We start from the raw sequence: 20032 nt of genomic DNA, 5'->3' as shown, positions 1-20032 counted from the left end.
AAATATTCATTTTTCAAGTATCGTTGTGAAGTACGGCACGGGTGATCGCTCAGCCCTTACTGTACGTCCGAAACTTTTTTTTTTAAAATAATAATACGGGACTTGGGTGCTGTGGAGCACAGCACGGCAAGGATTAAAACTACTTTTCAGGCTCCACAGTTTTCCCGGCTGAATACAAAAAAATGGGGGCAGCTGAAAGTTTGGCGTGGGGAAGCCGAGGCGCGCGGGAGCCCACAGAGGGCTTAAAGCTCTCGCCGCGGCGTGGGAAACGGGGATCAGATGTTCAGCAACATTTTCCGTGCCGTTAATTACTTTCAGTGCCACATATGTCGTTTACTCTGCGCTACCTCAAGGAAACATGTTTTCATTAGCTGGTTGTCAGCCGACTTCACGTTTGCGTTTCTCAGCGGGGAAACTTAAATCTTTAGCAAACGTGTTTAATGGCTTTTGCGTTCCGTGTGACGGACACGAGGGTTACACTGAAATTATGGTTTTAATCTTTTAGTTCTTTTGATTTGGAAGGTATTAGACATCGTAACTCACAGGGCCATGTATGGAAGCGCAATCAGATCGTCTGTACCACGTTAGCCAGCAGTTTTCCTGTCAAGGACGTAGGCATGGAGGTCTTTATTGCTTTAAGACAATTGCACAATTATTACTGTGTTTTTTTTTTTAAGGGCGGTATACTTTTTTTAAAAAAAATAAGTTTTGTTCTCATTCACCTGGGCTTCATTGTCCACTAGGGAGACCGATCGTTAGGGGCTCGTTGAAGAGTTAGTTTATAACACACTGGATTGGGGAATAATGGGTATATTAGGTCTCTTGTGGAAACAACGAACAGTTAAGCAAATTAGGCACAAACAGAGCAGTGCGTCGTCATGGTAACAGTGCAATTAAATTACTTTACTGTCAGCTATAATATAATTTTCCTGTTCAGAGGCTCATGGGACTCGAACTTACATTTGGAGCCAAATTTGGATCGCTTACATGTTTAAGAGAGGGATGTAACACCTTTATTTTTTGGTGAATCAGTTTGTTGTTTTTTTTTATTAATAGCACTATTCTTCATTTTCGATCTTCTTGTTATCTTCTTTATTAGCATCAGTCCCCTCTAAAGCGATCATGTCTGAAAAGTAACAAGTTCTGAAACCAGGTGCACTTCAGTAAAGAAACACTTATCAGGCCCGTGCTACAAGAAGTTTTAAAGTTGTTTTAATTTTAGTTAAAAACATTTAGGTTTGCTTTATTGGGTGCTGCCCTGCTCTTCAGATCCAGTGTCAACCAATTGGTGATTTCAGTTCTATCTACATAGCACAATTTACACTTCCTTGACAAACAGATGTGCTGCTGTGTAAAAGTTTCAGACAGTGGGCATTCTCTGCTACTCACCTCCTACTCTTCTCCCTTAATGGTTTTTCTTTGGCCAGAAGCGCTCAGGCTAAATCTTCAGAAAGTCTCTGGTGATCTTCAGAGATTGTAACCTCAGCGTTCCAGTCCTAAAACCTGTACTTTGTAGTTCAAAATCAGCCTTTTAGATTTCTAGATGTGTAAGAGAGGATGTAATTATGTTTTAATGACAAAGAACACCTGATAACGAGCCTGTTAGATTTAATTTGTAAATGTGATGGATTAGCTACTGCACCGCCTCATACTGGCTGTTCACGAATAGCTTGTCTTCAGTTGAGGTCATTGTTTTTTAAAGATACCCACCAATAGGAGTAAAAGATTGATAAATGACAAGCTTGGTTTCTTACCCAAATTACTCTGTATAACAGTCAAAGTTGTTGTAATTGTAGAAAATGCTAGTAGAGGTTTTAAGGAAATTGTTGATGCTCATGATCATGTGTACAATATATTGTAACTTACAATCGTGTCTAAGATGCCTCGTACCTTTTAACGACAGTATAGAAATGGCAGTGAATGGAGCAGTAGACTTTGGAAACTGCCTTTCCATCCACGTCTCCAAGATCAGCTCCCTGTTCCTCAGAAGGGCTGAAGCAGCAGGACTGGCAGTCGTGCGAAGTGGAAAGTGACGCGCTCGTTTCGGCCGTAGTGTAAGGAGGTGTCCGAGTGCACGTTTCACAGTAAAAACTGTAGCACATTTTCAAAAACAAGCAAAGTGCCGGGAATCTGGACTGTGCTACTGTTTACTTGTACTGCTATTTTTATTTGTTTGCTTTTGTTCTTTACTCTTCAGTCTTCACTCAGAGCTCTTCTCCTGTGGAGGAATTTAACGCGTCAGACTGTTTTTTGAAGGACTTTTTGAAAATCTGCTCTGGTATATGATAGGTGTTTAGTGTAGAAAAAAGTCGATAGTTTTTATTACAGGCTGTTATTTTGTTTTCAGTGACTGATCTGGTTAATGCATCTTGAGAAAACAAGGGATTAGCCATTATAAGAGTCATTATAACATGTCTCTTCCCTTAATTAAATATAGAGAGCAAAGCTCTCTGCTTGAAGGGCAGTGACAGCTGCAAATAAATCAATCAAAATATTGGTGGATTAAGTGATAATCGCATGTTTTCAAGCCGTGTCAAAAGTTGAGGCTTAATTTTGGCTTGAAAGACATAGCATCCATTTTTAATTAGTGTTCTCTGAATTCTGCGCCAACACAATTATTTATTTCTTTTTTAACTGCTCTTTTACCAGTGCTTAAGGAACTGTGATGTACTGAGGCTGGGAAATGAATAAAGCTTCAGGTGGGCTTCTTACATGGAACCCATGTTTTTTAGGATGTACAATAAGGTATTCTACTCTGTATGCATTTGTACATACGTACAGCATGCTCCCAGTTCCCATTCGGTTTTGCAATCGTAGACTAAGTCCTGAACCGTAATATTTCACAGTCTCTCCCACGGCCTTTCCTTCTCTCCACTCCTGCATGGTCAGTGAGCCAGGAGGTACGCGTGAACAGGACCCGTCAGCAGGTACTGGGTACGGTGCAGCGGTACTGTCCTGCGTGTCCGCTGTGTTTCCTTGACGTTAGCCTGATTGTCGCATTGTTCCTCTGCAGGAGTCTTGGTCTAAATGGGTCCAGTCATGCCTCCCAGTAAGAAGCCGGAAGGCTCGGGTGTCAGCGTTGCCAGTGGCCTGAGCCAGTATTACCAGGGGAGCTCGCTGACCAAGGCCCTCCAGGAAGCTGAGGAGCTGGACTTGTCACTGCCGACCACCAAGCTGGAGAAGGGGCCCATGGAGGACGAAGAGCTCACGAACTTGAACTGGCTGCACGAAAGCAAGAACTTGCTCAACAGTTTCGGGGACTCGGTTTTGCGGAGCGTGAGCCCCGTCCAGGAGATCGACGACGACACCCCCCCGTCCCCGGCGCACTCAGACCTGCCCTACGACGCCAAGCAGAACCCCAACTGCAAGCCCCCGTATTCCTTCAGCTGCCTCATATTCATGGCCATCGAGGACTCCCCTGCTAAGAGACTGCCGGTGAAGGACATTTACAACTGGATTCTCGAACACTTCCCCTACTTCGCCAACGCCCCCACTGGGTGGAAAAACTCAGTGAGGCATAACCTGTCCCTGAACAAGTGTTTCAAGAAGGTGGACAAGGACAGGAGTCAGGTAGGTTCTGTTCTACACTGTGTCGCAAGCGTCCGTATCTGATTTGTTCCCTGTCTGTTGCCTGTTTAATTAGACATTTGCAGCAGAATATATATTTTTTTGTTTCGCTGTCCTGCCACGGCAGTGGCACATTGTTTTTGGCACTGCTGCAACAGGTGCGGTCATATGTTTTTATCATGATCATAGCTTTATTTTTGTACTGTTCTCTTTCCACACTAGGGATATCAATAAACATTTGCGTTTGAGAGCCTGTTAAACTCCTCCTGGAGTTATGAACACAAAATGTATCATACTGATTTTTTTTCTAGCTCTGTAACTTCAGTTTGTTTCACTTAGTTTTGTAAGTCAACATGAAACAAAACCAGATTATTTCTTTATTACTGGTCACTGTGAACACTTAGGAAGGAAATAATGCTTTGAAAATGCACCTTTGCTCAAAGTGAAAGTAGTTAATGTTTCGGCAGTGAGCCGAACTAACTAAAGGTGTCTTCATTTGCCGAGTTGTCAGCCTTAATTCAAATAAAACATTTTCTATTTTGATCTTCTGGGGTTTGAGGACGGTAAGCTTTAGATAGTAATTCGTATTTGGTACTTTGTATATCTCATCATCTGCAACTTAAACTCAACTTTATAAGCCTATATTTTAAACGTTTGCCATGCACTTTCACCAGAATGATGAGCTGGATGCAAGTAAACCTGCTAGAAACTAAATTTCCCAATACATACCTCTTTAGGTGAATCCAATTTAAGAATGTAATGAGTTTACTTAGTGAAAAGTGTGCATGTAGTAAGGAAGTAGTAACTCTGTTGACTTATTGCATGGTATTCTCATGTGAGTTGTCTGATGGAATTAACCCACTGAACCAAACGTGACTGACACACTGCATAACCTGATAGCATTTTCTTAATTATAAGAGTCTGGATTCACGTGGTACACCAACGTCTGTTTGCTTTTGAGCACTTTAAGCATAATTGAGTTAACTACAGTAGTTTACAAAGAAGTGTGATTATAAACTAATAGTGAGAAGTAACTGTGCCTGGGGAAAAAAAATATAATCATACTTTTTTCATGAAAATGTAGGTTATTAGAACTTGGAAAAGGAATTTTATTGAAGACACCACTTTCTGACTTATCTGAACAGAGTATTGTGCAACAATAAAAATACTGCACCTTGTTGTAGGTGTGCATCATAATTGTGGGGGCAGTTGGGCTATTTTTGAGTCTACTGCCATCGAATTATAGTGCAAATATTTACCTTAAACCTTTAACTTGGCTTGGCTTGCAAACACTAGTGGGCTGCTGTTTTAAGCTTTCAGTATTCCTAGAACAAATCAAAAGGATTTCAACATATTACAGGTTCATCCAATATTGATCCCAGCCTCTCACCCAGTAATGAGGACAGGCTTTCTGGTTGACGTGGAATTGCGTTGTGCTGTCTGAGTGGAGAAATGTGCCTTCCTTCAGCGCCAGGCTGAATGTTAAAGCCTCTCCATGTGACTTCCACAGTTCACTGCCATCTGGTCCTTGGCTGCGCAGGAGAATTTTTTTTTGTGTATGTGTCTCCATAGAAACTGGGCTGCAGTTGACATGGAAAGTAAGCAGTTGCTGTAGCAACAGAGAAACTGATGTGGCAGCCTCTGTGTTTTGCTGGGAAAGGCTAATCTAGCAGCAGTATAGTCATTAGGACACACATTGTTTAGGAAGTCGACGACGGCTCCTACACCAGTCAAAACATGTTGAGGTTGATTTATGTAATTGAATTAACCTTTTTTTCTGTGTGTTTTTGCAATTCATCTGGTACAGCTGACACCGAGCTTGGTCTTGTAAAAATTCACCTGATGACTTAGGCTACTTAAAACGGCTTTGTTGTGGCATGTTTACAGCTTTTCCAACAAAGTGAAGACCTCCCCTGGCCTTAACAGTTATTTTTCTTATATTGAAATATTATCAGTCCTTAGTCATCTCTAAAATTGAAATAGAACATTATTAATGCATAAAATACATGACAAATGCTGTCAATATTTGCTCCTTATTCATGGGTAGAATGTTCATTCATTTGTAATTTTGCCTTCTGCGTATAGGAAAAAAGTATTGCTTTATGCCCAGAAAGAAACCAGAAGCATTGCGGATAATTTCTCTTCCATCTTTACCAAATAAAGTTTCCAGTAGGCTGGAGTTGCCGGTGGAGGGATGGGGTGGGGGAGAAAGTCAGTGTGAAAATGGCTGTTTTAATGTGGGAAAGGAAGGTGGAAGGTTTGTGAAGGCAGGGATGTGAACTGTACCACAGAGGAGAGCAGTGTGTTGTTCGTGTGAGATGCTGAAGGTGATGGCGCTGTTGCAGAATAAGAGTCTCGGCTCAGAACCACGCTTCCCTCAGTTCTGCCTGCTTGCTAGAGGGTCTGTCAGGGGCTCCCAGCTCCTTGGTGTGTTTACCTCAACTGAAACACACTTAAGAGGAGCAGGGTCATGTAGTATCCCATCGCATTCCCCTTGGGAGCTGGGAGGACCCAGGAGACCGATCAAAACTTCCTGCCCTTTAATTCGAGAACTTTGAATCTGCAGTCCATAGCATTCACAGTAAACTTTGCTTAGACCTTTCTTTGGCTTCAGTGTATATCGAAGTATTGTCAAGGTGTTGGCGCCATCAGGATGACTTGCTTTTCACACTGTGTTTACCCGAAACAATTGAAGTCACATTTGAAAACTTAGATTCTTAAAACTGTTTAAGACGCCATTCCTTCTTTACTTAGCAGGATTTCCAAAGAAGATTCATTTTCATTTTGTTTGTCATTCACATTTTAGTTCCAACGATATTGCAAAACCTCTTTCATATTCTATAAATATATATTTGTGTGTATAGATGTGTAGACCTACAATTCCATTATTGTATTGAGTAATGTGTTAGAAATGTGGCTTGGTGGGTCAGCTTTGTTGGACCATGCAGCAGTTGTAGCTTTTGTATCAGGTGTGTGGTGGACTGGAGTGAGGCGATGGAGAGCTGCAGCTCTGCTGGTTGTTTATACTGAAACCACACCCAGAGGTCGGACATTGGGTTCTTCACCAGCTGTGTTATTGTGAACTGGCTAAAGAGGACAGTAACCTGTAAATACACCAAAAACTCTCTATCAAAAACCTGAATGCTGCAGTGACAATATCTGAGTTGGTGAAAATATTTCGGGGTGCCGCCCTGCCCTGGTTCGGAGAGAGTCCTTGTTTTGAGCCGAGCAGCTCCCTCTTTCTCCGAGGTCTTCCCGGTCACGGCCGGAGTGTCGGGAGTTTCCATGGTGCTGTTTGCAAACTGGTCCCCCCCGCTGCGCTGCGCTCCACTCGGCAGCTAGGGGGGCCGCCTGCATGCAGTACAACACCGCCTGTTCCTCCGTTCGGGGGGGGAGGAGACAAGTGCACACAAAAAATAACCGTTCGGTCGTGGAAGAAAGCCAAGATTTATGTGAAACCAGCCGCAGTAGCTGCAAAAGTGTCAAGAGGGGCACCCCATGGTGAAGTTAGTTTGGCGGGGGGTTTCTCCTGCATGGCCAGCTCCTTCTCCGAAGGTCATCGCTGAGCATCTGAGGGGAATCGCCTCACTTTCATCCTTTTAGTAGACAGGAGGCCGAAAATGGATCCTGCAAAGGCGGCACCTAGAAAGAGAGGATTTAGAAAGAATGTTTCCTGACACCCCGCAGTGTGAGTGTGAGAGCTGCTTCCTTCAAAGCCAGAGTGGACGTCCCACCCAGGACCGGCGACCCACAGGGAAAACTCGGGACTCCAGCGCTGTTCCTCGCCTCCTCTGGATTGTGACCTCTCACATGGGAGCTGTTCTCCTAGGAACTGTCGCCCGTTGCGAAATGCGCTTGATTAGATAAAAGTGGTCAGACAGGGTTTCGCTGTTAAAATGTCTGCCTTATATAAATAGTACTGGATAAAAGATTTCGCAAGTTTTGTAAATAAAGTAAAATATAGTAATTGTGACAAACAGTATCTGATGAAGTCGCTGAAGAATGTGTTATGTATCTATGCAACACAGTGTCAGTACTCCAGTCCCTGCAGCACAAACTACTTAAATTAAGAAGTGCCACATAATTATGTGTTTACAGAAGAAGATGTTGTGAAGTAAATAGCGCCACTGAATATGTTAGCTGAAGTTGGCACTATATACCTCTCATTATCAGAGCTGCAAAGGGCTCCTACCTTTGTGTGTATTTCAAGGTTCATGATAAGAAGTGCTTACAGTGCAGTTGTTGTGATCAATAAAAACAGAGGCACAGATAAGTGCGTCAGCACATTTGCGTTTGTGGTCTAGGAAATGAGGACTCTTAACCTACAGGTACTGTATTCATTGCATCTTGTAAAAAAAAAAGGCTGCACAGAATAGAGTGTGCTTGTGAAAATGGAGTGTCTTGTGAGTGGGAGAAGTCTAGCAGTGGAGGGATTATTGCACGTTTTGTTTTCAAAATGAGGAATAACCAATGTTAGGAAAAAGAATGTTAGATTATTAGTTATGAACTGGCTTCGTCACTCTGCTCTCCTCCCCACTGATAGCTGCTGTGTGGGGGGTGGACTGGTGCACTATGGCTGCTGTCACGTCATCCAGTTGGGGCTGCACATTGGTGGTGTGGAGGGGATCCCCATTACCTGTAAAGCGCTTTGAGTGGCGTGTCCAGAAAAGTGTAAGGAATTATTAGTGTTTTAGGTACCACAAGTTCTTTTAAATGGATTTTGTATACGCCAGATATATACTGTATATGTTCCTAGAGGCCCAGAACAAATCAAAACTGCACCCAGTCTGCCAGTTGTGAATTCCAAGCCCAGCATTGATGGTCAGTTTCCATTTAAGAAAGAAGCCGAGTAAAGCTGCTGTCTGATACAGTGCAGCGCAGGGCTTGTGTGAGACTGCGGGTCCGTCTGGCCCAGGCTTATAGTCATCACGCACCTCTGACAGCTGGACTCTCGGAGGATTTGAACCAGTTCATTTCTGCCTCGGTTCAAGAGCCGGGAATGGGTTTTCCACAGACATGTTCGCATTTTCTCTTCGATAAAGATAATGCATTTTTCAGTGCGTTACCTGTAACCTGTTTGATTCTAAAAGAGCTCCGAATACTGATGCTTCCTGCAAGGACTTCAGAGTGTGGGCTGTAACAGAAGGAGTGCAAGAGTGGCCCACACTGGGGTGTGACTGGTAAGAGCCAGAGAGCCAGGCCCTGTCTCTTGACGTGCTCCAGCAGTTAGGCTGAGCGCTGGGGGCTGGCCTGCCCTGAGGCACGTGGGCTGCTGCAGGTATGAGGTCCTGTATGGACAGGGCTGCTAGTTTGGGGCCCCGGGGCGGCTGTGTCCCCTCTGTGCTGCTGGAGCCATCGACAGCTGGGCAGCTCGCTCCCCGATTCCCTAGGGGGGAATGATGGGGATGTGAAATTATCCGTCTATTAATGCAGAAACCCTGGCTGGATTAGATCCTCAAAGTGCAGCATGGTTAAACAGTTAAAATTGCATGCAGCCTTTGAAGTCGGTAGAAGGAAGAATTGAATCATTGCCACGTTTAATGCCTTTCGGTCTCTTACAGAGTTTATATAACAAGAAAAACAGACTTCAGCGGTATTTCCACAAGAACACTGCCAGCTTTATTTCTGGGGCTAGAACGTGGCTGTGCCTGTTGATTCTTTGCATTAATGTTTTTTTTAATATTTTCAACTTTACATAAAGGGATTTGACCCCAAATTACCTCAAACAATTTCTTAGGAATACTAGTTTTATTGGCAGTGCCTGGAGCCACTTCATGCTGTATGTGATTTGCTTAGATTTCTTTTCTCTCAGTTGAGAACATTTCCAGGACTTCTTGAAATGCTGTGGACACAGCGTGTGTTTCAGTACAAAATACCTACATTACAGTAGATGTCTTCATTAACATCTGACCTTGAAATCCGTCGAAGTCACTTCATACGCCCGTCCATATCCTTACTGCTTTATCCAGTGCGGGGCATCGGGGGAGTCGGAGCCTGTCCTGGCGGGCAGTGGGCACACCGTCACAGGCACGCACGCTCACATCAGGACCAGTTTTCCCAGGGGCCAGTTAACCTGCCGGTATGTCAGCGGGCTGTGGGAGGAAACCCACGCGAGCTCCGTGCAGAGAGCACCCCAGGAATGGAGCCCCGCAATGCTGACTACTGGCCCACCGTGCCTCCCCACTTAATACTACACACAGCTCACGTTAAGGAGTAGTATCTCCACTCAAGATCCACTGTTCCTACAGTCTGTGTCAGCCGATGTTTGTTCCTTGAATAAAAATGAACGAAATCCTGCAAATTACTGCGAAATGTGAACAACCTGTAATTATGAATGAGATGGTAACTTCTCTGTGGATTCCATTCATTTCCTCCTTCACACTTGGCAACCTTTGCTGAAGCCTCATTCCCATCCTGTGTGACAGAGTTTCTCTGTGGATAGGAAGTACTGTGCTTGAGTGCCAACAAAAGGATTAGGCCTCAACTCTGACAAAAAGCAGTGTATGCCTTTCTAGAAGTGGCATATCTTAAGAACCGGACTCCTCTAATAACCTGACTGCTGTGTCCCGGCTCAGCGCAGTAGCCCTCAGGCCAAGTGAGGGAGATATGATCTATGGACGCCCTTATCCCGATGCTGTCGTTGGCAGCATGCTGCTGTTTCTGTTTTTTCTGCCCGTGATCCCACTGTTTGATAGATGAGATTGACTTTTTCAGTTTAATCTGTGCTAGTTCTTCGGTTTAGGGACAGCCTAGTGAAACCTCCCGCGATGAAGACCGTTGTGAGGAGGGAGGCCTCAGGGTACCCGACAGCAGCTTCACCACGCCACACGGCCTGTGCTGTTGAAAAGATGCTGTCCATTTTGTTTTTGCCAGAAAGGAATTTCGCATTTTTTTATTTGTTTAACGTTTTTGGGGGTTTTGAAAAATAAACAAGCAACAAAGCACAGCAAATGAAAATGGCAGCTGGCACAACAGAGACAGAAGCAGTGCAGTCTGCCTCAGCGTCTTTCTACCGAGGCTTTGTCTGGGTCCAGACATTTTTAGTGAACTGTTGTCGGGGTCGTTAAAAGACTGGGGCTGAAAGTAAGATGTCCTTTCCTACAGAAGCCGTAGTTTGTGCACCGCTGTTAATTGTGACAGTATTTTAGAAGCCACTGCTGCACTGCCACCATTAAATCTCAAACGACGTCCTGTTTTGCTGCCTCATTGTCCTCATTGCTTTCTTGACAATTCCGGTTGGTGGAGTGAATCCTTTTTTTTTGTTAGAAGAGAGAGATTTATCCGCTGTCCCATTGAAATGGGGAGCACGCTCGCGTCTATTGAATCAGTGCTCATCTCTGCACAAGCTCCCTTTGTGCAGCGCAGAGCCCTGCGAGCGCTCGTGACCCCCGGGTGGTGCTGTGCTGGTTCAACAGGGCGCAAATGGACAGGGCAGGCCTGCGATGGTGGAGGCTGGGAGCCTGGGGCACTGCGGCCCCCCACTGGTACTCGTGCTGTTCTCAGAAACCCTGGTAATGGAATCGGGACTCCAGGGGCTGGAAAGTGCAGCCTTGATCGTTAGCTCCTAAGTGCATTGGAGAGCCCTGCTCTTCCCCGACGAGTCATTCCCAGACATTGTGTATGTCGGAACATTTTAAATCCGATGTGTTTGGTAAGAGTTCCGGCTCTTGTAAATCGTACAGAGGGAAGACCTGCTGAGGTGTTGCTTTCCTGCTGCCCAAGTCACACGGACTTTGCTGACTGTCCTGCGCAGGCAGACAGTCCCGACTTTCAAATTAGTTCATTTTTGTTCAGTAGCAGTATAAGAAACAGGATACAGTACACTTGAATCCTGTTGTATTCTTGCAGATTGTCTCATTTCTTTTCTGCTAAATTTTAAGTTGTGATTTTGGGTTAGTATCCATCGTTAGTTAGTCATTTTAGCATTTTAGCATACTGTGATAGCATAATGGTGTTATTACTGAATGTGCCCAGATTGCCGCAAAACAAAGAAATGTCATTAAGAAATTCAGATCTAGGTATTCAGTTCCTTTCAGCAGACATCCTATAAACAGATTTAGCTTTAATGTTCTATGACAATTCCATATTTCACAGTTTATGAGGAGGATCTGGTGGGAGGGAGAGGTTTTTAAAAGCAAGGCTTTTATTTTGCATAGAAGTTGATAGGATTAACTGTATTGGTTGTGATGGAGCATTGCGTCTTCAGAGACCATGGCTCTCTGTGAGCATGAAAGATCCTACTGCCGAGACTATCAAACAGCCTTTACCACTCCACTGCTGCTGGTTGCCTAGGAGACCAGTGTAATCCAAGTTTTTTTTCTTTTGATTGGAGACTCTATTGACTCCTGCCATTGAGCCAGCTTTTGGAGCAGCACGCCAGCTGTCAGGAGATGGAAATAAATCACTAAGAAAGTGGCCTAAACTCTATTGATTTTTCCTGATTACAGTACATTTGGAAAATCAGACCAGCAGGGTCACTTGTCTGGGGGGGGGCGAATATGAATAATATGATACCATAGCCGTTGGTAATATTATACACGCAGGGGAGTTTTGAATGCCCTCTATAGTTCATCAGTTTGCCCTGAAGTGCATCATCACAAAAAGAGGCCTCCATCTGTTTTTCTTTCCTGTGAGACGCGTGCTTTTTTCCCCCTTTCAGTTCCACTTATTAAAAAAGAAAAGCGATGAGCACGTTTTCATGAATTAATTGGTTATATTATCAGCTAATACCTGTTATGGTGACCTCGGATGTTTTAACTGATTTTCCAGTGAGGAATACTAACTCATTTTCTTAATTGACGGTTGAAAATAAAAGTTGCAATCAGATAGAATATTGTTAAAGCGTTTATTGGGCTGTTTTTGAAATAAAACCAAAGTGTTTCTTCGTATAGACTTATCCAGGTTCAACTGGCGTTTCTTCTTTTTAGCCGATAAGGTGTCTTTCCTTTTTCTCAAAAACACTGTATATTTCTTCGCTGTGTAACGTTTTGCTGCCTGTACTGAATCAAAGTCTGATGCCTGTTTTTTATACCCTAATGAATGCATAGTTTTCCATCGGCTTAGATAAAGCACAAAGCAGAGCTGTCATGATGTACTTTATTTCAGATAAACTTGACAATCTAAATTATGGCATGTAAGTTTTGAATTTTATGACATGTATTAATTTTTTCCTTCAATAATCTCTGTTTTGGTTTTAACATACTCTGATGGAAACTTGACAGTTTAATTACTGCAGATAGGGAACTCATTTGATCTAAATATAAATTCAGATTTGTTTGTAAAGAAGGGGTGGGAAAAACTGTTTTTCCAAAATTCAAGTAAATTAAACTTATTTCAAACTGATTTTTTTTTTGGTGAAATGTTATATATTAGATTTAGATTTAAATTGAAATCCTGTTACTTTCATAACTTGTGTTTAGGTAAAAAAAAAATACTGCCTTTTGCTGTGTTTTCTAAAATAATAAACAAGCAAAATGAAGTGTTCCACCACATTAGAAAATATCACAATTTTTGGATTAATGTGCGCTCTTGTCAAGTGAGTCTTGTGAATTTGTGTGGGTTTTTTCTCTGTAAGCTGAAACAATGTCTTCAGCAAAACGAGGAAGTGGGGTTTTATAAACATGAGAAAGAGGAACAATTCCAGCAGTCTTTTCCCAAATCTGTTTTAAGAGTACGGAAATTCAGTCCTCCTGTTTGCTTTCTGATGATAGAAATCAAAATGCTTTAATGTAAGGGCCTGTACAGGAAAGTCAATATTGAATGTTGGCGTAGGTGCCTTTTTACAGACTAACAATGTAGATTTCATTGTTTATCTACAGAGACTGATTATAAGGAATATTGATGTGGACAGTCAGCATTCCTATACCCATGTTAGCTTGCAGCGTGTTAATACATGCAGAGCACTGCAATACTGCAAAATACATTTCAGAACAAAATGTTTCACTGAAGACAACCCACTAATGCTAAGGCAGGTGAAGATTTTTAACCCACTGTTACTTTACTTGGCCTGCTGAGCGACAGGGAGCCAAGCCTCAAGAGGTGATGTGAAAGTCATTTTTATTAACTTGTTGGGAACATTGTTTATGCTGAACAAAACCATTCTTTATTCACTTGAAACTTTATTTTTAATGATGGAAACAGAAGTACACAACGGTTCACTGAACGATGATGGCATTGCACATACAGTAGCTCTTTTACTCACATGTCGCTGTACTGTGAAGCACATCAAGCAATATAAACAGCCCACCCCTGACTAGTCTTAATTGGGGTAAATATTGCATGGGAGTGAGGCCAACGACTTTTGATTCCAGCACAATATCATATTATGATGGTAAAAGTATTAGAAAGCTTCTGCAGTGGAAGACTTTATTTCTGAAAAGATTTTAGTTCTTCTTGTTTTGTTCAGTTTCTTCACTCTGTTCACCAGAAAACAAAACACAGTGTTGATTTGCTTTTGGATGGCAAACATTTTGTGAGATTGCTGGCTCTTTGGTAGTTCTTCAAAAGTGTTGCTTTTAACAAGTTACACTTTTGTCTTAAGTTTCATCACACGTGGTTAATTCATTTTATCAGCTGTCTTATGCATTTCTGTGTGTGTAAATTAAAAATTAAGAGGCAATAAACTGCTCTCTCCATGTTATAACAATAATTATAATTCCTTACACTTATATAGCGCTTTTCTGGACACTCCACTCAAAGCGCTTTACAGGTAATGGGGACTCCCCTCCACCACCACCAATGTGCAGCATCCACCTGGATGATGTTGCACTCAATTTTTCAGCCAGTAAGATTAAAAGCATTTATGTATTTGTTTGTCAGGATGCCTGCTCATTTTGGAGAATTAAAGTTCTACTAAAACACAGAGAGCAAAACATGCAACAATTAACATTTTGTAGTTTCTGTGTTCAGCACCTGAGCAGTTTAAATGGTGTAGAATGTGCCTTATCTCACAGGCAGATCACCATGCAAATCATCAATGTGGCTTTTAGCTCTTAGACCTTGTTTGGCAATTTTTGGGGGTTGTTTAACGACTTTTTTTAAGTGTACTGTGTGTGAAATCCAGCAAAAGAGTACTCGGAAGACTTCAACTATGAAACATTAAACGGGAAAAGACTGAGGAGTTTCCTAGCAACACTTTGCCACTGTGGACAACTGGCAAATCTGTGATTAATTTAATTTGCACAGTTAGCTCTCTTGGGCGCTACATATAAATAGTCTTTAGAGATCAGATGAAAGATTGAAAAAAGAATAAAAAATAATAATTACACAAACATGTTAGAAGAAATCCTCCTTTTGAATCTAACAGAGGGTGAAGTTAATTGTAATGAATGTTCAGCATTGTGTCCAGGGTGCTCTGCTTTGCTGATATCCTGACTTATCCTCTGATGTCTGACATAATCATTCTGCACCTGAGACTGTGCTCTGCTCAACGCGATAGGTAGGAGACTCAGTACAACGCAGTTGGATTAGGTATGATAGAATTAATAGATTCTGCAGATACAGTATAACGTAAAGTCTCTGGTTTGTGCCCACGTACAGCCAAATTCAACATCGGTGCAGAGCTGCATTTTTGCTCTAAGGAAGTGAATGGTCACTATGGGCAGTTTATTGAAAAAGCTTTGTCAGTTGTGCTTCATTTATTATTCATTTATTATTTTTTATTCTTTACAACTGGAAAAAAAACAAGTTGTGATTTATGGGGACAGTTGACTGTTTTTAAAGCATGGTCTTAAGCAATTCCCAGCATGTTCACCTATTCAGGAGGCACTCATTTCACCATTAACATACAGAGTAGTCTATAAGGCCCCATCCAAGAAAACTATTTGAGCTTTCCCTGTCTGGCCTTAGAAATTGCCTTTATTTCACCCAGTCTTTCTCTTCCTCCAACAAGGGTTTATTCTAGCTGTGTGCTTTTGAGCCGATCAACTGGAAAAGGCTAGCCCTGAAGCTTCATCAGCCCATGGGATTGCAGAAGATCTGAAATTGATTAATAGAAACCTGAAAGCAGTTCTGGACAAAGCTAGTTACAAATACACAGGCACAGGGGGAACCAATAATCAGGGCATATTTATGTTAATCACTGTTTCCAGTCGGCACATTTTAAGGTGAGCAGTTTTGTAAAATTAATATTTCTCACCTGCTTTGAGCACAAATTATACCTCCCTTGGCATCACATGTGATACATAGATGTTTCTTTAGACCGAAGAAAGAGCCCTTAATGTAGAATTTAGTGTTTATAAATTCTTTAACATTCCACACATTTGTGTATTTCATTAACAAATCTTTTTCGAGCAGTTGTCAAATGTTCATTAGCAAGGAAGCTAATAGATGTGCTTAAAGATGCTGGAAATCTGACAGGTCTATCACCCTGTATTTTGACAGGTAGATATTTCTATCTGGAGTTGCAGAATTTCTGTAGGACGATAGGAGGTAAGTTTAAAATGGCTTCATATGAGACATTAATTCATCTTATGTGGCAAGGAGCCAAGAAAGGAATTGTTTTAAGCTTGACAGTTCAATTTTTTATTTAAAAATACAATGAAGTTTTCAGACTATCACACACCTGTTTTAAAAGTCTTTTTTGTCTTCTTTCTCTGCAGAGCATTGGGAAAGGTTCCTTGTGGTGCATAGATCCAGAATACAGACAGAATCTCATTCAAGCATTGAAAAAGACACCTTATCATCCATACTCCCAGGTGTTTAACACCCCACCCACATCTCCTCAGGCATATCCAAGGTAAGAAAGAGATATGGGAAAGCTATTGATTCCCGACTTCCTTCTTCTTGTCGATTTTCAAACGTTTTTGAAGACTGCGAGCACCGAGGAGTGCCAGCTCTGCATCCCCGCAGACCTGTCGGAGCGAAGTGTGGTTCAGGGCTTTGAGAAGGCACTCAGGCTCACTTCATCCAGATCCAGCTAACAGGTCCATGTGCAGAGCCATTGAACTGTGGAAGAGAATAATTGCTTTACTGTAAAGCCCAAAATGGCATATCATTTCAACCAAAGGGTATGTAGCAAACAGGAGGCTAGTTTTTAGTAAAGCAAACTTCTGAAGGTTAGTGAAAATAAATTTAACAGTAAGTTGTGGCTATAGTATCACCTGAAGTGATCTTCAAATTTTGCTTCTCTCGCAGTTTTACAATTTCATTTTTTTTCAGCTTTGTTTTGGTCTAGAGCGGTATAGTAAGCAAATTGCTGTCTCTTGAGACATTTGCAAAATCTAAAACTCAGTGTAAAACAGTAATGTCATTGGTCCCAGGTCACTGCACACAGCAGTTAGAATTAATGTGCAAAGGAAATCACAGGAGGTTTATTTTAAGAAAGTTATGTGTGGGTTACTTGCGCCTATAATTGTTATTTTTCTTACAAAAAGGTTCTAAATGGTTTCCTACCCCATGTAGGAGTATGTAGGAGTGTTAATTGGAAATAGATGAATAGAAATAAAAAAGACATACTACACCAAAAAGGCAGAGCCTGGCTGTAACATGTCTGTATCATTCTTTATAAACAAGGTTTCTACAGAAGGATATGTGTTTATTACTGCAGACTTGTATTTCTATATTTTAAGAAGAGCTGTTCTGAGCAACCCAAAAACACCTGAAACAGAATAAAAGATTTCAATGCATTCAGACACTTGCTCCCGCTACCCAGAGAAATAATTTAATTAAACTTTAGCTTCAGCAATACGTACATAACATTCGAGCAATTCTAAATGCAGGATTTATTTATAATGGGATTAAGCGTGATCTGGTTTCCTGGTTCGACAGACCCTTGACTGAGTCTTCGGCTGCCTTTAAACCATCAGTTGGTGATAAATAAGAGGTGTTCTGTACGCACGGTGCTCTGCGTGAGGGAAGAAGGGCTCACGTGGGCTGGAGTCCTCTGCAGAAATCACACTGTCTGTGACGTTCTGGTCATGAAGTGGACAGTCGGCCTTATCCAGGAGGGAACAAAACAAAGCCACGCCTCATGATCAGTGAGACGCCGTTGGCTCACCAAATGTGAATAATTAACAAGAAGAAGAAGAATGTGTAAATAACCGTTTTTGACAAAACTCATTCTCATTATTTACCGCGAGTACGGTAAGGACACGTCTTGCATACACGTAGAAATCATTAAAGGAATTTAACAGTGTGATAGCAGGGGGAGTCTTAACTGTCGCCTCTTTAAAGGTTAGATATTAAAAACATCGCTGTCGTCACATCAACTCTTATTATATTACCCTTCTTCACTCACAAACAGGCCAGATGGTACTGCACTGCATGTCAGCAGATAATAGTGTTCATCTGGCTACTGTGGATTTGGGGGAAGGATACCTGTTTTAGTGCTGTCAGGGTTGATAAATGGACCTGCGCCACATTGCTTCGTCCTTTCTTGTTGGCTGCTTGTTTGCTAGACTGCCATGGTTAAGGCTTACTGACTGGATCTTGGTGCTAAACCACAGCCTTTCTGGGAAAGCTGCCGAAGCCAAACGCACTCCTGAGTCATGGAGATAATTGCTGCACTTACAATATTTTCGTCCTGATGTGAGCAAGTGATCCTGATGCTAGAGGCTCCACTGAAGGAGAGGCCTTGGGATCGCTCGGAAAGCCGTTGTGTAACTGGCAGGTTTAGGCACATTCCTTTACATGCCGGTAGTGTATCTTCTGTGGGAGATCAGGAAGAACAGCTGGGCTTGGGAGTCGACTGCTGCATGTCTGCCCTTGCTCGGCGATTAGCGTGATGGTAACCATAGCAACAGGAACGCCTCCATGGTAACACATAGCTGAGACAGGTGCAGTTGCATCACAAGGCTATTTGTTGCCTGGCAAAAGGACAGGCCATTAGCGCAGAGAAATACGCTATTGCCCTGGCAACACATAACTCTCCATGGCAACAGCAGATGGCTTGGAGCCTATTTTAGGGTTTTTGTACCTGCTTTTGTCCATCTTCATAAAAATCCATGGATGCGTGAATTATCCGAGATGACAAGTTGAGGTCCGGTAGCTTTAGGAGATTAATTTTAAATGGAGCTCCTTCAACTGAAAGAACAAAAAAAAATTGTTTAGAATGCACAGATAGACCTCTCCTCCTCTTACGTGTGCCTTTTCATACTTGGAACAACCATAAATGGAGAAATGAATTCATGCGCGTGGAGAGAAAAGTGCTGCGGACTGTTTTTCCGGGGAGGATGAATGTGTTGTCTCCTCCCGTCTTCCTTGTCTGGCCGCCCTGTACTCCCTGCTCACTTCATTTTCTGCAGTACAGTTACAGAGCCGTTCAGAAGGCTGGACAGCAATTGTAATGGAAATGGGAATTTCAACTGAGGATGTTTCCATATCTAACACCCTTAATGGGATTGTTTTATACAGCCAGTGTGCAATTCAGCCACAGTCACGTAAGGTGTGTGCTTTGGTGGATTCTTAAATGAGGCCTTTTTGTAGCGGGTTGAGAGGAATCTTGCTATCATGTCAGAATTATTTTGGAAGAAGAGGTAGATAAAATACAAAAATAAAACAATGTGACTTTTCATACTTGTGCTCGTGTGCCATGATTGTTTTCTTCTCTTCTTTGAAGTGATTTTGCTATTGAGCTGCATCCAGAACTGGAATATAGAAACTGATGAGGGAAAATATTTGAGCATTGTAGGAGAGGGTGTTGATATTCTGTTTTGACACCATGTTTCGGTGTTCTGAAGGTAACAGTACTAAAACTGTATTTTGGCCTGTTTTTCTAGGTTTTTTTTTTGCCTATGTCCTCAGTAATTATTTTCAAGCATCTTTAAATTCTCTTGGCTCCGGCAGCACAGCCAAAGCATGTACCTCACACTAATGAAGACAGCCATGGAAAATATTACCCAGTGGTAATATTTTCAGAACCTCGATTTTTCCCAGCTCTGCGTGGTAAATAACCTGTCTGTAGTAATCACAGGCTACAACACGCACGCTTTGAAACGGGGAGTCTTGATTTTCGTCTTTCTTCAACCTTTGGTGTAATTAGAACGTGATCTTTATGTAGAAAGACAACCTCCAGTCTTCGCTCCTGTCACTTTATATCAGCCTGATTTGAACACGTCTGTTTTTTAAATTGCTGCTTTTTTATTATTCCTCAGTAGTGTGTGGGGGGGTGAGGGGGGGCAGTTCGCCAGGACTTTTCCAAATGTTGCAGATGTGGGAAAGCTGGAGGTGTAGCGACCTCCAGGTTATACTTGGCCCATTCATTTTTATTGTGTAGTGTGCAGTTTTGTAAAGAGCACCATCTCCAAGTGTTTTGCATAGCTATGTTTGTTTAACAGCACATAGTAAATGTGCAACAGAATAGCAACCAGCCGAATCCAGTTCAGTTTCAAAGAAGTAATTCTTTATTTTTTGGTGATCAAACTGGAAATAGTGCTCTCATTTCAAAGAACTTAGGAATTTCCTAGTAAGTAAGAAATTAAAGAATGATGCAGGGCAGAATCGGAAAGCATGACTACTTAATTCAGTG

General features: G+C 42.2%; 1 protein-coding gene across 11 annotated transcripts in view; it reads left to right on the top strand.

The window, feature by feature from the left end:
• foxn3 (forkhead box N3) overlaps positions 1 to 20032 on the top strand; it is a 79063-nt gene that overhangs the window by 24149 nt on the left and 34882 nt on the right. For all 11 annotated transcript variants that reach the window (XM_088924573.1, XM_088924566.1, XM_088924572.1 and 8 more), the window contains 2 exons: positions 3014 to 3570; positions 16167 to 16303. In XM_088924573.1, the coding sequence (XP_088780699.1) occupies positions 3028 to 3570; positions 16167 to 16303 (680 nt within the window). In that variant the 5' untranslated portion in view covers positions 3014 to 3027. The remainder of the gene's footprint in view (positions 1 to 3013; positions 3571 to 16166; positions 16304 to 20032) is intronic.

Source organism: Atractosteus spatula, chromosome 9, assembly GCF_055471065.1.
Source record: "Atractosteus spatula isolate fAtrSpa1 chromosome 9, fAtrSpa1.hap1, whole genome shotgun sequence".
NCBI classification, from domain to species: domain Eukaryota; kingdom Metazoa; phylum Chordata; class Actinopteri; order Semionotiformes; family Lepisosteidae; genus Atractosteus; species Atractosteus spatula.
Note: the sequence above shows the minus strand (reverse complement) of the source record. Positions and strands in the feature narration are given on the sequence as shown.